The 16,012-nt window shown below is 46.1% G+C and overlaps 3 protein-coding genes across 3 annotated transcripts; 2 read left to right on the top strand and 1 right to left on the bottom strand.

Annotated features, from left to right (window-relative positions):
• Window positions 1-523: 523 nt before the first annotated feature.
• LOC4337248 (probable receptor-like serine/threonine-protein kinase At5g57670) lies at window positions 524-5,547 on the top strand. Its single transcript, XM_015778790.3, has 6 exons — window positions 524-1,035; window positions 1,104-1,519; window positions 1,602-1,681; window positions 1,772-1,907; window positions 2,046-2,198; window positions 5,175-5,547. The coding sequence occupies exons 1-6, from the start codon at window positions 852-854 to the stop codon at window positions 5,379-5,381; spliced, it is 1,176 nt and encodes a 391-aa protein (XP_015634276.1). The 5' UTR covers window positions 524-851; the 3' UTR covers window positions 5,382-5,547.
• A 2,856-nt stretch (window positions 5,548-8,403) lies between these two features.
• LOC4337249 (COP9 signalosome complex subunit 5-like) lies at window positions 8,404-11,759 on the top strand. Its single transcript, XM_015781704.2, has 6 exons — window positions 8,404-8,898; window positions 9,700-9,981; window positions 10,061-10,208; window positions 10,312-10,391; window positions 11,241-11,321; window positions 11,419-11,759. The coding sequence occupies exons 1-6, from the start codon at window positions 8,506-8,508 to the stop codon at window positions 11,515-11,517; spliced, it is 1,083 nt and encodes a 360-aa protein (XP_015637190.1). The 5' UTR covers window positions 8,404-8,505; the 3' UTR covers window positions 11,518-11,759.
• Window positions 11,760-13,367: 1,608 nt separating this feature from the next.
• LOC107275789 (putative receptor protein kinase ZmPK1) lies at window positions 13,368-16,012 on the bottom strand. Its single transcript, XM_015779442.3, has one exon. The coding sequence runs from the start codon at window positions 16,010-16,012 to the stop codon at window positions 13,466-13,468; it is 2,547 nt and encodes an 848-aa protein (XP_015634928.1). The 3' UTR covers window positions 13,368-13,465.

The raw sequence follows: 16,012 nt of genomic DNA on the forward strand, positions 1-16,012 counted from the left end.
ATAGTTTAAGATTGTAAAAACAGTTGGTTAGTAGTCATTTTCTGAAAAATCTGATTTCTATTTTTTTTCCATTTTGTAACTATAGCTATTAAAATCCAAAAAAAAACTAGACTAATTTAAAAGAATTTTTAATTTTGATAGAAGTTGTAGAAGCTCCCAAACAGTCGAAGTAGCTATGGTGATAATACTCTCTTCTCCCATTTTAAGTGGTAGTTGTAAATTTCTGTGTTTAACTTTAATCGGCTATCTTATTTAATTTTTTTTTATGATTAGTATTTTTGTTGTTGCTAGATAATAAAACATAGTAGTACTTTATATATAACTTATTTCTTAATTTTTTTTATAAAATTTTTAAATAAAATAAATGATCAAATGAATTATGAAAACTCGTGACTGCATTTAAATTAGGACGCGCGAACAAAGCATTGGCGTTTGCTTCCGTTGGCGGCTGGGACCCAACTGTCCCGCGCCGGGAGCACACGCGTATAAAGGACGGTAGGAGTGGAGGCCTCGCCGGGCTCGCAGTTCGCATCGCGCTGTTCCCTCCTCGGCTCCTCGCGCAGGAGCACTGGCACGGACAGTGACATCGTCTTCCCTTCACCTCCTCGTCCTTCCCTCTCGTGGCATCGCATCGCATCGTGTCCTCTGCGACTGCGAGAGTGCGTGTGTGCAGCGCGCGCTCGTCGAGACAGACAGCAGCAGCAGTTGCTCTTTAATGCCGGTGCCTTGCTGAACAGAGCAAGGTCTCTCCAATGGCCTTGAGGCATTCAATGCGCCCGTAATCCATCTCTTGAACGGCCGTGTGTGTGTTCTTGGCGTGTTGGTGTGCGTGGATTGGGTGGGTGAGGAGGATGAACTATCTCAGGAGCCGGAGCCTCAAGCGGCTCCTGTCTCTCGGTCGCCGGAGCAACAATTCCGATGAGTCCAATGACGAGTGCGTCTTCGTCGTCGACCAGCCGCCGCCGTCGAACAAGCCTACTTGGAGGTGCTTCTCGTATGAGGAGGTCAACAAGGCCACCAATGGCTTCCACCGAGGTACAGTAGATATATATTCTTGTTGGTTTCTTTGGGGATTTGGCATTGAGAACATGGCGCCATGACAGACAATATGGTGGGGAGAGGCGGGTACGGCGAGGTGTACCGCGGCGTGCTGGAGGACGGGAGCGCCGTCGCGGTGAAGCGGCTGTCGCCGGCGGCGGCGGCGGACGAGAAGAAGGAGAAGGACTTCTTGACGGAGCTCGGCACGGTGGGGCATGTCCGGCACCCCAACGTCACGGCGCTGCTCGGCTGCTGCGTCGACCGGGGACTCCACCTCATCTTCGAGTTCTCCGCCCGCGGCTCCGTCTCCGCCAACCTCCACGACGAGAGGCTGCCGGTGATGCCGTGGCGGCGGCGCCACGGGATCGCCGTCGGCACCGCGAGGGGGCTCCGGTACCTCCACAAGGGTTGCGCGCGCCGGATCATACACCGCGACATCAAGGCGTCCAACGTCCTCCTCACCGCCGACTACGAGCCCCAGGTTCTTCCTCCTCCTCTACCTCTCCTCTGCTCGCTATCTGTTCGTCCGGTTGCTCACCGAGAAAGAATTGAATTCGCCTCAGATTTCGGACTTCGGCCTCGCCCGGTGGCTGCCGTCGGAGTGGACGCACCACGCCATCGCGCCCATCGAGGGCACCTTCGGGTGAGCACACATACGTTCTCCATGGACCATGGCCATGGCAGTAAAAACAGGGAGACGAGACGACGCTGAGCCGACGACATTGATGTGCAGGTGCTTGGCGCCGGAGTACTTCACGCACGGCATCGTGGACGAGAAGACGGACGTGTTCGCCTTCGGCGTCTTCCTCCTCGAGCTCATCTCCGGGAGGAAGCCGGTGGACGGCTCCCACAAGAGCCTCCTCGCCTGGGTACGTACGTAGCACATTCATACGCCATCGCCGCCGTCGCGTCGCGCATCGCACAACACGCGCACGGCGGCGCGCTTGTGGCGGCCAGGTGTTCGGCCAGGGACATTGACATTGGTGCCGTGGCGCGTGCATATGCAGGCGAAGCCGTACCTGAACGACTGCGTGGCGCAGGGGCTCGTGGACCCGCGCCTCGGCGACGGCGGCTACGACGGCGCGCAGCTCAGGCGGCTCATGTTCGTCGCGTCGCTCTGCGTCCGGCCCGCCGCGGCGTGGCGGCCTACCATGACACAGGTAAGAAGAAAAGGAAAAAGAAAGCAAACATTTTTTTTTCTGCAACTGCACTTGCTGTTCCATCTAGGAGTAGACTAAATTGACAACAATTTAGAATCCATAAATAAATGTGAGAGAAAAAGCATCCGGATTGAACTGTCCATGTTAACAAGTACAGTAAAATTGACACTGAACAATAATTGAATTTCATTATTTTCCTACCAAGGTACTCCACTCTAGTACTAGTACTACAAGAAATGGACCATTCATCATTGTGAAGGGTTTCTTTGCTGACATCAGCTCCGAAATGGCATGGTAGCTTGGGATTAGTTGGCGACCTAATCGTTCTAGAGTGTGCAAAACACTTAGCTTAGGAATGTTAGAGTAGGTCTGACTCTGATCTGACAGTCTGTGTAGCATTGCAATGCATGGGCCACCAAACAAAATCTCTCAACATCACCCAAAGAGGACAAGAGCTAGGAAAGCTTTAATTCCTTTGTGGTGTGGTGTGCTAATTGGGTTGCTGCTTGACCCAGCAACTCAAATAAATATGGCATTGCAATTTGCAACCACTGCAATCTTCTTCAGTAGATTGTTAATTACATAGGGGAAACTTGATGGTTTCTTATGGTGGCAGAGTCTAGTTGATTTTCGTTGGAGTTTGCGTATCCACATACACATTGGTTGTCAATCTTGTTCAGGTAGGTTGTTAATTATATAGAGGAAACTTGATAATTTCTTTTGGAGCATAGTCTGGTTGATTTTCGTTGGAGTTTGCATATCCACATACACATTCGCTATAAACGGTTTGTATATGGCATTATGGTAGGTTCAACAGCTCTATCAAACCATACAACGACATGAAAAATCTCAACAGAAATCAGGAGAACCGGTATACAGGAATAATTGTTAACGGCTGGTGGATAAATTGATGAGGGGATCTAGTCTAAGGGACATCATTGTATTATATGGATTATCAAGCAAGTTCTCTAATAACACTGGTCTAAAAGAAGTTCACTAATAGTACTCAAGTCATACTCTGTAGATGACCTCATTACTTTTTTCATGGCTGGTGCTAGGTAGCTATCTCACTCAAGTATAATTCTCCTATCTGAAGTTATATTTTATACAGCATAATCTGTATATGCTTGGTCTAATCAGACATCCGGGTGCCCTAATGCAATGGCAATGTATGATGCTAATGTGATTGTCCTACTGCTACTAGTCTAATCCATATCATCCACTTGCCTCCTATGGTTGTTAAATACTGCCACATTGTGTTGTGTCAGTTGTGACAGCCACTCCTTTGGTTTTTATTTTATCTTGCTAGCATCTAGCAAGCCAGTTGGCGAGTAACATTGCACCAAACTTGATTGCGTATACCTTGTCTTGGTCTGTCATAGTGTGGTGAGATCCCATTTTTAATGTGAAACTAATTGAATCTCTTTCAGTAGGATTCCACAGTGTGTGGGATGATAATGTTTGTTTATGTACTACAATACAGAAACAGAGGTATCAGTTATGTATGAGGATATCATACATGAAAGAATAAGTTGAACCTAAGGAAGGTAGCTTGAACACATCAATGCATATCATCAATATTGACTTCTTTGTTTTTTCCCCCCAAACAGACCCTAAAGCTTGATTTACTCTTCACCTTTTCGTTTCGTTTTTACTACGTAAGGCCCACATATTGTTGTGTTCCAATACTTGAAAGTTTCAATAATTCTTGGGTATTTTCCAAAAGGTACACACTATAAAATAATTTCAAAAACTCAAGCAACAAAACCGAATTTTTAGACAGTAAATAAAAGATGGTAAGTATCTTGTAGTTCTCAAGTTCTTAGTATTCAAAGTGCAATTTTACTTTTTCCAGACCAAAGGATAGTCTGATGAAGCAAGGGGAAAAAGAACTCTAAATATTGTTTTTTAGATGGAAAATATAACAGCATTATCATTTCAAAGAATGTATAACTTCTTTTATGGACATATTGTATTCGCAATCTTTCGTAATAGATGGTATTTACAAGTCACCAACAGTTGCAACCAGAATTACTCTTTTAGTTTAGACCTTCAAGACTTAAAGCAAACAAGGGGAAAGCTTACCCATTCTTACTAGACCAAGTAGTTGCACAAAGCCACAGAGTAATCTTACAATTTTACTTGACTTGAGAAGAAGACAAGAGTTTGGCCTCATCTAAAATGTGGCCGGTTTCTTGATTTTAGAAGGGACATTGGATGCTCTGTAGCCTCCTACCTTCTCCATTATCCTTTTCTTCCCCCCATTGATTCACGAGAAGCCCAGAGCCAGGTGAAGTGGGGGACACAGGACAGCTCAAGAACATAAATCTTGGGACAAACGTACAAAACATGCCACCCCAATGTGCACATAGAAAACTTGGTCACCTCTAATCAAGATTTAATCATGCACTACTTTATTAGTATTGCATTGCACCATACTACCATTGGCACACAAGCTACCTACTGTGAACAGTTACTTTGGTTTTAACTTCCAAATGCCTTGGAAGGTGGACATATACATACATTCAGACATTCAGTGTCAATACCATGTTTTCAGAAATCACAACTAAATTTAGCACTTTCAGCAAATAGGTTAGCAAGCAGGGTTATGCAGTTTGTTAACAAGCTATTGCTTACAACTGACCGACGATATCTAGTTGAATTTGTTATGAGAACAATCTTGATTTTCTGAGCAACAAACTTGATTTTTCAATGCATTGCGTTTGGCTTTCTTGTTTCTCTAATTGCAAAATTCAGTGCATTTTGTCATCGTGTATCTGGTATCTTGTCAAAAAAAAAAATCCAACTACTGGGAACATCCCTGGAAAGTTTAGAATCATTTATCCAGTAGTTACTAGTACCAACAACCGGTCAATTGTAGAGCGTACTGCAGCTCAACTGTGTTTCGTACTGCCACTTAATAAATTTGCAACTGTGTTGTACTTAACTGACTCGGTTCACATGGGGAAATGGCAGGTCCTGGAGTTATTGGAGTCCGGCGAGATATCTCAAGATCAATGGCTGATGCCCGAGGAGGAGGAGGAAGACGAGTTTTGGGATTTCGACGATCTCGACGACTTCGAGGACGACGACGACGACGATGATGACAACTATGATAACGACGATGAATCGGATTCTCCCTCGATATCGTCGTCAGCGTGCAGCATCCACGCCAATGATTAGCCCCAAAATATTTGAGTCTGTCAGTCTTGACAGAGTGCCCCAATTGGTTTTGGTTTTTAGGGGATACTATGATCGATGGGATTATATTAGTGTACATAAACCACCTAGACAATAGTAAATTCAGAAAAGAAAAAAAAACTGTTCAGGCCCATGGTTTTGATCATCATTTCATGTCTCCATTAGCAAGAATCTCCTTGTTAAAACCCATACTACTAACTCCATCAGCTGATCTGTTCATCTGACAGTGATGGTTCAGACGGTTTCTGTCAAACCGTGCTAGATGAACAGACTGACACAAGTTTGTCATGATGCCATGCCCTTGGCTTAGCTTTCTCCCAACCAACTGGAACTGTTGTTGGTTTACAGTTTCCTGTGGATGGATTGGATTGGATTGGAGACGAGCTGATTAGGGACATGATAGTCCTTTCAGTTAATTGTTTAGCTAGCAACCAGCACATGCCAGGCACCGGCAGGTGGGCTTCGGTTTGGAATCCGTTGGTTAGCTCGATCAGGTCTCAAGTGCAGTTGGGCGACCCTGCTTAGCTGCTGCTGCTTTATTTGTTCGTCCTTCCTGTTCAGCTAGATGTCGATCGATCAATGAAGTAACCAAGAAGTCATTGAGCAAAGTTCAGATTGGATCATGCAGTTCTGTCAACGCAAGAAGTCAGTCACGTTTCATTGGACTCACTAAAAATGGCTAAAAATCAAAATAAAAATATGGAATGTTAGTCTGAATGTCTGGAGCTCAAATTGGAAAAGGAGTTGAAGAATTGAACTGTATCATCTACTGCCGATTAAGCTGAATCACTGTGCTTGGCAGAGATCAACAGTATACGCATTGACATTCATGGACCTGAAGAAATGTCGCCGATCCATCGATCGATCGATCTACCAGTGGCCGTATTTGTACGTGACCACCACCGGTCCATGCAAGATGCACCACAATGATAGATGCAAACCTCTGACCACCACTCATCGACATATGGTTGGTTCGTTGTCATCTCCTGCTTGCCAGATCTACAAATTGCTGCTACAACTCGTCCTAGTTTGGAACTGTAGCTACGAGCCTACGAGGATGGACGAGATGCTTGGTGCCCATTGGCTCACTCACTCACACAGGTCCAAGCTAGCTACTAGAGCTGTAGTTAAGCTCAATGGCCCAATGTCATTAGTGCTACTGACAGTGTGAGCTGCAACATCTGTAATTAGCAGGACCAGCTTATCCCAAACAGTAGCAATGCAGTGTCATACAGTATTGATTCCTGTGAGCACTGTGTACCATTCATAGGGCTTGTGGTACACTTGTGCTAGCTAGTATGCACTGACAAATCCTGATGATTTCCATGCGAGTTGAACCCAGCACATGGAGCTTTTTGTTCAGGTTACCGATTGATCGAGCAGCTAAGACCTCGAGCATTATGAGATCGATAAGCATAGCAATCGATCCCGTGATCATACATGCAGATGATGCAGTGGCGTGCGTGACACTATAGGTACGTTGTTGCTGAAGCCGAACATGCGATGCTGCGTGCCCGTGGCGCAATGATCCAAAAGATTACAGGCTTGCACGATCGACCAACTGTTTTTCATGCAAGATGTTCAGAGAGACAGATAGTGATATGTGTGTTGTTGTGTAGATGCATGGGCCTCGGCTAGAAATGCTATTTCATACCGCTACCTCGTAGCTACCACGGAGAGCTATCGATCGAATGCTAGTTTGTAGTAGGGGTTTGAGAAATGATTTGTCAATTGCAATTTGGTAGGGGACAGGTGCCAGATCAGTGATGGTTGTTGATCAGTAGTGTCCGTCAGAAAAGATATGTGGGTTTCGATCTTCAGTTTTTTTAATGAATTAACGACTAATAGAACTTTTCTACGAGACTACAAATTAAATATGTTCTTATAGTTCTTCTGGATACCAAAGCAAACAATATTATCAGGGATAGGGAAGAAATTAGCACGTTCTGTTCGTTTTTTTATCTGAACCTGAATGCATGGCGACGAACTGAACAATTAAGCTCAAAGTGACCGACCGATCATGTTAACTGTTAAGCAGTCAAGGTCCAGTGCTGATAAACCACATGAGAGAGAGAGATTCTCAGATCCCATGTCAACACATCCATTCACAGCAGATCGAAGCTAGATTCTTTGCAAGCGTGCTGCTCGTCAAGCATGCAGCGAATCAGGGGAGAGATTAAACAAGTTGGGTGCAGATAACCTTCACTGCAGAACGACAAAAAGGCCCGGATTGACCATACAATGTACCATATCAAGTTATGCGATTCTGTCGGTAATTAGCATGCATCAAAGATTCTTCAGATAAGCCAATTCGGGTTAATCAATCCGACCGATGGTCGGTATATACAAACATTGCTCCTCACTACTAGGTGCAGTCCAGGAATTGCTGTAAACACATGGGCACTTAACACACCCAGCGAAGCAGAATGCATAAAACCAAGTGTTGTTGTTTTTTTATTTTGAAAAAGGCCAACGGCCCGGCTTATATTGAAAGCCCAGGGGTATAACCAAGTGTTGTAACTGAGAAAATGCACATTTTCTCAACAATGCAGGTTATTAAGTCTTTTGTTTCATGGTCACATTTTACCACGCCACATTTTATTAGACGTGTATTAGTTTACTATCACAATTGTGCATTGCTACACTTTTTCAACAACATATTCTGCATGTCATAGGCTTAATTTTTTTTGTCAACTTTTGTCACGCTTTGTGGCTACCAATTTATTCATTATTTTCTTTTTGTCTATCAAAATTTGCTAAACCTTAGTTGTAGTAAAGTGTGGCTGACAACCTAATACATCGTAAGATGCTAGCCAAAAAGTTCAAAGATGCAAATGATAAAGATGAAGTACTGAACTGGGCTAAACACAAGTTCAGATAAGGCCCGATTTGTGGTACTTACCAAGTGGGCCAACTACACAAGAAATTGGGCCGTCCTCCCCGGCCCAATCGACCCAATAGGTAGGTACTGCTTCCATGTATTGGGGGAAGCAGAGAGATCCCCGAAATCAAACCCCTCCTCTTCTCTTCCCCTTCCTCCTGCGTTCTAGGGTTTTGCCTCCCAGCGGCGACTCGGCGAGCGAGACCACCGGCAAGCTCGTCGGCGATGGAGCCCACCTCGTCGGCGGCGATGGCGAGGCAGACGTGGGAGCTGGAGAACAACATCCCGGCGGCGGCCTCCGACCCGGACGCCCTGGACGCGATCTACCGCTACGACGAGGCGGCGCAGGCGCGGGTGCAGCAGGAGAAGCCCTGGGCGAACGACCCCCACCCCTTCCGCCGCGCCAAGATCTCCGCCCTCGCGCTCCTCAAGATGGTCGTCCACGCCCGCGCCGGCGGCACTATCGAGGTCATGGGCCTCATGCAGGGCAAGTGCGAGGGCGACGCCATCGTCGTCATGGACGCCTTCGCGCTCCCCGTCGAGGGCACCGAGACCAGGGTCAACGCCCAGGCCGACGCCTACGAGTATATGGTCGAGTACTCCACCATCAACAAGCAGGTCAGGCCCCCCAATCCTTCCCTCCTCGCTGTTTATTTTGGACCTCATGATCTGACCACGCTTTAGTGTTGCTCCAATCTAGGTCGTTATCTGCTTTCCCTGCCTGAAATTGTATAGCTAGGAACACTAAATCATAATAATAATTAGTAGTGCCACGGCGCCGTCTGCTCAAAAGTTGTGCGGGAGGAAGTATTTGTGGTTAAATATTGTTAGTGCCACGGTGCTGTCTGCTCAAATGTTGTACGCGAGAAAGTATTTGTGGTAAAATTTTGCAGTGCTGCTAATTTGGTGTTCATTGTGTCACCCTTAGATTGGTTCGCACCATGCTATTGATCATAATGTTTCTGAGGTCTCAGTTTTTGCTAACACATTGATGACTGATTTGGTATGTTTGTTGTGATATTTGATCCTAGGGATAAAAACTACAGGGTATAATATTTGGAAGTTTTAGTTGATATTTTAGCACTTTGAACTGGTGGTATTTACTGTTTGTGCACATACTGCATTGTATAATCTGTTTCATAGCATTTGTTGTAGGATTTGGTAGTCCCCATACTGTGTATCACAGCCATCTTCTTCTAGGATTTAGTCATCTTAGAATTGTTTTGTGTCCATCTGATCATACATAATCTTTGGGGTGGCTGAAATGCTAAGGGGGATCTTGATTTTTTTTCCTTATTCTATACTTTCATGTTCTATTCAAAATTCATTACCTCGTGATCATTGAGCTCCGAAAATGAGAATAAATCGATGCAATTTGCTATATAAAGTTACCTAACATGCATATATTCATTTGGATAGGCTGGAAGGTTGGAGAATGTGGTTGGCTGGTATCACTCACACCCTGGTTATGGATGCTGGTTATCAGGCATTGATGTGTCTACTCAGATGCTTAATCAGCAATTTCAAGAGCCATTCTTGGCTGTTGTGATAGACCCTACAAGGACTGTTTCTGCTGGTAAAGTGGAAATTGGAGCTTTTAGGACATATCCAAAAGATTACAAGCCACCAGATGAACCTGTGTCAGAGTATCAGACGATACCACTCAACAAGATAGAAGATTTTGGTGTCCACTGCAAACAGGTAACTAACTTATACGTCTATTTTTTTCCTCCCTTGCCCAACAAATGATCTAATTCTGTTCTAATTGTGTTTTGTGCAGTACTATGCTCTGGATATAACTTATTTCAAATCATCCCTGGATTCTCATCTCCTTGATCTACTTTGGAATAAGTACTGGGTCAATACGTTATCTTCATCACCTCTCCTGGGCAACAGGGATTATGTTGCTGGCCAGATATTTGATTTAGGTAAGAAATTTCTTTTATGAATATTTACCCAAAAAGAAGTACACATCTATTTTTGTTTTACCATGAGACCAGATAAAGTTATAAACCAATTTGTGCTATGCAGCTGATAAACTAGAGCAAGCTGAGGGTCAACTGGCACACAGTCGATATGGCATGCTTATGCCATCGCAACGAAAGAAAGAGGTCATATTCTTTACCATCTGCTGTTCTTCGTCACTTTCAATAATTTGTGGTGGTATTGTATGCTTGCAACTTGCAACCTATGAGATAAATGCCAACTATATTTGAAAAATTCCATCTGCTGTTCTTTGTCACTTTCAATAATTTGTGGTGGTATTGTATGCTTGCAACTTGCAACCTATGAGATAAATGCCAACTAGATTTGAAAAATTGAACATAAAGACATTTAGTTATGTAAATATTGAATTAGTGACATCATGCATGGGTCAGTTTGTTATGTGCTAGGGCTTTCTCTCATGAGAAATTTGGGAGGAAGCTATAGCTGTCATACTTCCATTAGGACCATTACTTCTGTTATATTTGGAGTACTGCAATTGTGTTGCTCTGTACTTGTGTTGATAGGAGATTTCAAGCTGAGTACGCAGATTGATGATAGTAAAGTAAAATACAAGATATTAATATGAAAGCCATCTGAGTGAGACTGGGAAAGTATGATCCAGATTATGTTCTGTTCAGAGTTGCAACTTGCAACAAATGGGTTAAATCTATATTCGGGATAATAGACTAGGATTGAACTAGTCAAACAGTTCTCTTTCTTGCAAATATATAAATCAATTTGTTCTTTGTTATTGTATATATTTGTATTATGTGTCCTCAACATTGTGATGTTTGACCCATATGTCTATAACACACATATTTTTGGATTTCTTAAGAATTATTGCCTATTCTGCTCTCTCCAACCTATTTTGTGCAAATTACTTAATTAGTGTTATAGTGTGTCAATTGTTTATGGCTATCTTTGAGATCTAAATGAAACTTCCTCTTTTTTGTTCCTTTTTATGTTTTACTCAGCAAGAGGAGTCTCCACTGGCTAAGGTAACTCGGGATAGCTCAAAAATTACTGCTGAACAGGTCCATGGTCTCATGTCACAGGTAATCCATAAGCAAGCCTGACTGTTGACGAGGTTTGATTCTCCTGGTATATATATTTGCTTGCATTATGCTAACTTTTGCAACATGATGTTTCAAGGTCATTAAGGATATCCTCTTCAACTCTGTGCACCCGTCAAACAAGGCAAGCACAAGCGCACCAGATTCATCCGGGCCTGAGCCTATGGTTGAAGCATGAGTGTTCTACAGAATTCCTTCATTAGTTAGCCTTTTGTTGATGCTGGATTCACATACACTGGGTGCCTAGTTGTTTCATGACTAAAAGCTGTGTCCAGCATAACTACCCGATTCAAAATGCGTTAGCTGCGTTTTATCGTCAAATCATAACTGATATGTAATTATGAGTTGCCTTCTGAATCTTTCGGCTGCCATTGTGAAGGTGCGTGGTCTACGTTAAGATAACCAATTACCTTGGCCCAACTTACCATGTTCTCTCAACAATGAATGGTCCCAACGTCGCTAGGCACAGTGTATGTTGATTTGGATGATCTTTCTGGTATTTATCCTCCGATTTTGGTTTCTATATTTCCAGTTCATTTCACTGTGTCAGGTGCTACGGGTACAGCCGTACAGCATTGTTGCTTTCAATTAACGTCAGAATTTGTCTTATGATTATTGTAGGGCCTCGTTAACTTGGTCGGTCAAATAATTCGTTCCCACTTCGAAGAAGAAACCAAAGACCTTATCAATTAAGGACAAGTATATTACTTTCAACTCACGACTTCGTGGGATCTTCCACTTTGACATGAATATCTTCAAGTGGAGAAATATAAACATTTCATTTTGACACGTTAGCAGCAGTACCCAGAGATGCTACTTTACTTTGTTTAACAATATAGTAAAATATAGTAATACGTTTTAAATAAAAAGAGTTACATATTATGATAGTTTGTTTAATGATAAATTCTAGTAACATCAATATGGGTGGGTCTAGTCGTCAAACGTTTGCATTCCACGAACGTTTAATAGGTTTCGTCGTTATTCGTTCTAATGACTCGTTTAAGCTCGTATATGGTAGTTAGAGACCAACCAATCACTTTTCCCTACTATCAAATCGATTTTATTTCTTGAAAAAAAAATCCGGTGATGCTTAGATTTTTTATTTGTACTGAAATTTATACATGCAAAATATAATTCATAATATGAAGTTCCATTAAAAAAGCTATAAAAATGACTATAAAGAAAAAAAAAAGTAATTTGAAAAAAACAGAATGCAAAAACAAAAAAATGATACATATCGCTTCGGGAGAATCAACGTAAAAAAATAACGGGAAATTGAAAAGATTCACGTAAAAAGGAGAAAAAAGGAAATTAAGAACAGAAAAACGTAGCGACACAACCTCTCACGCATCGCCACGTATCTTCGATCCTCCCCAGCCTGACCCGTTCACGAGGATGAGCGGAAGCGAACGTTCGCTCATTAGTCATCCTTCATCAATTTTACATAATTAATCTTTTTTAATTTTTTTTACTATTAATAGTCAAAGTTGAAAATGTTTGACTTCCAAAAAAAAAGAAAATGCTTATATTTTGGGACGGAGGGAGTAATCATTAGACACAAAGGAAATTATTTTAAAAAAGTTAAACGTAATATTAAAAATCCTTCGAAACTCACTCTAAGAAATTTCAAAAGAATTTAAGAGACTCATCCCTTCTTTCCAAAGGAACACATGAATTCTTTCCATATAGTAATCTAATCATTCAATATTCCCCCAAAATTTGGTACTTTCAAAGAAGCTCTACATGCATAAAATTTGGTACTTTTAAAGAAGCTCTACATGCATAGCCTTACTGGTGGCTATAGCCTTGAACGATCAATACGGTGCTATGTATCATCAACATACAATAAGACCTAACATAGCATTATTGTGAGTTTTAGACGGGTTCCACTGAAGTGTATTAGCTTGCCCAATATGTATATGGCTAGAGGGGTATTACGGTAGACCATGAACCTCATAGGATTAGCTACTGGGAGAGAGAGAGAGTACCACCATCATGGAAAAGAAGAATTTTATAGCCTTTAAGAAAATATCCTAAGGTAGTTTACACTATAAAATATGGTGCCTCTGTTAGCTTTTCAAGGATGGAAAAATTGCCCATTTCCGAATAAGTATAATGTGCATGGCCTAACAAGAAAAACAATTCAAGTCTTCAACACGGCAGACGCAATTGATGCCCCCAACGTCGCCAACGAGACTCACGACTGCTGCATTTGCTGCTAGCTCATGAGTGGCGTAGAGATGATGTTCTATCGTGTCCAACGAGATGAGCTTATGAACAACCGTGCTCATGCTCGGCCGCCTGCTAGGCTCACCGTCCACGCACGAAACCGCCAGCTCCAGCAACCCGGCTGCCTGCACATGGTTGAAGTCACCGCGCAGCCGCGCGTCCACGAGCTCCTCCAGCCACGCCGGCAGCTCGCCGTCGTCGCACTTCAGCTTCTCCTTGAGCCACACGGCCAGTCGCTGGACATTCCATGCCCCGTCGGCCGTCGCCGCAGCCGCTACCCAGTCGCACACCCTCTGCCCCCTGACCAGCTCGAGGAGCACGACGCCGAAGCTGTACACGTCGGCTTTGCCGTTGATCGAGCGACCAACTGTCCAGCACTCTGGCGTAATGTAGCCCCTGGTCCCCTGCACCCGCGACAGCGCCATGTGGCTGCCGGCGTCGCGGCTCAGCAGCTTGACGAGGCCGAAGTCCGTCACCTTGGGCTCGAAGTCGCCGTCGAGCAGGATGTTCTCCGGCTTCACGTCGCAGTGCACGATCCACTCCAGGCACTCGTGGTGGAGGTACGCCAGCGCCTTCGCGACGCCCACGGCGATCTTGTACCTCGACCGCCATGGTAACACCACCACACCGGAGCTCTCGCCGTCGTCGCAGAAGAGGGCCTTGTCGAGCGAGCCGTTCTCGACGAACTCGGAGACGAGGAGGCGGTGCGGGTGCTCCGAGCAGAAGCCCCATATCCTGACGAGGTTCATGTGGTTGATCCGCCCGATGACGCTCAGCTCCGACCGGAACACCTCGTCGGCCTGCGTCATCTCGTCCAGCCGCTTCACGGCGATGCTCCGGCCATCCTCAAGAACACCCTTGTACACGGATCCCGTCCCGCCCTTAGCAATCTCGTCTCTGAATCCGCACGTCGCGTCTGATAGCTCGTCGTAGGTGAACCTCCGGAAATGGCTAAACACCAAGCTGTACCCTTCATCACCGACCCGTCCTGCCGCCACGGAGTCAGCTCGAAAGACAAACAGGTAACCCACGACGACAAAAATGGCCTCCACGACGAACACAACCGCGAGGAAGCTGTAGAAGTAGATGAAGTTTATCGTGTTGCGCCTGCCATGAAGGTACGAGCTGCTGACCGTAGCGTCCCGTTCGTCCATGGTGCAGGTGTGGCCATCGAAGTGCAGCAAGGACGGGTTCAGGTTCTTGGCACCCGTAGGGAACTTGAGGTAGATGGTTTGGTACGGAATGCTCATAACCCGGCCGTTCCAGAGAGAGATCTTGGGGTAGCACTCACCGGTGCCCTGCCGGTAACCGAACGCCTCGCAGCGGCAGTCGACGAGGCAGAGACGCCGGCACGTGTCAAACGAGATCCCGGCGGTGTAGTTGAGGTCGAAGCCCCAGTAGTCGGTGTGCCGCATCTCGGCGAACGCGACGTCCTCGCCGCACCTGACGTCGAACGTGCGCCGGCATCCCTTGCTCCAGTCGCTCGCGTCGTGAGGCACATAGCCGTCGGGGCAGGAGCACGTCGGGCCTTGGCTGTACGTGCATATGCCGTAGCGGCCGCACAAACCGTGCACGTCGCACTGCCTCTGGACCGCGACCCACGTGACGTGCCAGCGCCCGGCGGCGGCGTCGAGGCTGTAGAGGCGGAGGTTGCCGTCGTAGTCGAGCGTGAGCCGCCTCATGACGCCTCCGTCGCCCATGTCGGAGGCGTTGAACTGCAGCTGGTCGCTCGCCGTGAAGACGCCGCGGCGGTCGAAGCTGCCGTGGCGGCTGCTGTTGAACGCCGTCCGGTTGTTGTCCCACCACTTCTTGAAGGGGTCCGGCCAGTAGTTGCTGCTGATCTCCGGTCCGTCGTACATCAGGTTGAGGATGTTGCTGCTGTCGAAGTAGAACTTGTAGTAGCCGGAGTACGGGGAGCCCCTCGCCTCGGCGGACACGAGCTGCCTGTACCGCGTCACGGGCTGCTCCGGCAGGAGCGTGTCCGTGGGCCAGTCGAAGCTCTGCCACAGCCGGTTGCCGGCGGCGTCGGAGACGACGAGGTTGCCGGTGTCGAGGAGCTGGGCGCGGTCGGCCGGCGTGCCGCTGGTGTTGGTGCTCCACACGACGCGGCCGTCGTAGTCCTGCAGCACCAGCGAGCCGTCCTTGCGGAGCTCGGCGCGCGAGCCGACGCCGTTCACGGGGGTGTCGCGGTTGGCCGTCCACGCGACGGTGGCGTCGGCGGACGCGGTGAACCAGACGGCGAGCGTGTAGGCGTTGGTCGCCACCTTGTAGAAGCCGCACGAGAAGTTGCCGCTCGGCGACACGAGGACGCTGTCGGCGGCGTCCTCCACGGCGATGGAGCCGCCGCGCCACAGAACGCTGCGGCGATCGCCCTCGCCCGCCGAAAGAGCAACGCAACACAGGGAGGTGAGTACGATCAAGTGCAAGCCATGGACTCGATTCAT

This window comes from Oryza sativa, chromosome 4, assembly GCF_034140825.1.
Source record: "Oryza sativa Japonica Group chromosome 4, ASM3414082v1".
Taxonomy (NCBI): Eukaryota; Viridiplantae; Streptophyta; class Magnoliopsida; order Poales; family Poaceae; genus Oryza; species Oryza sativa.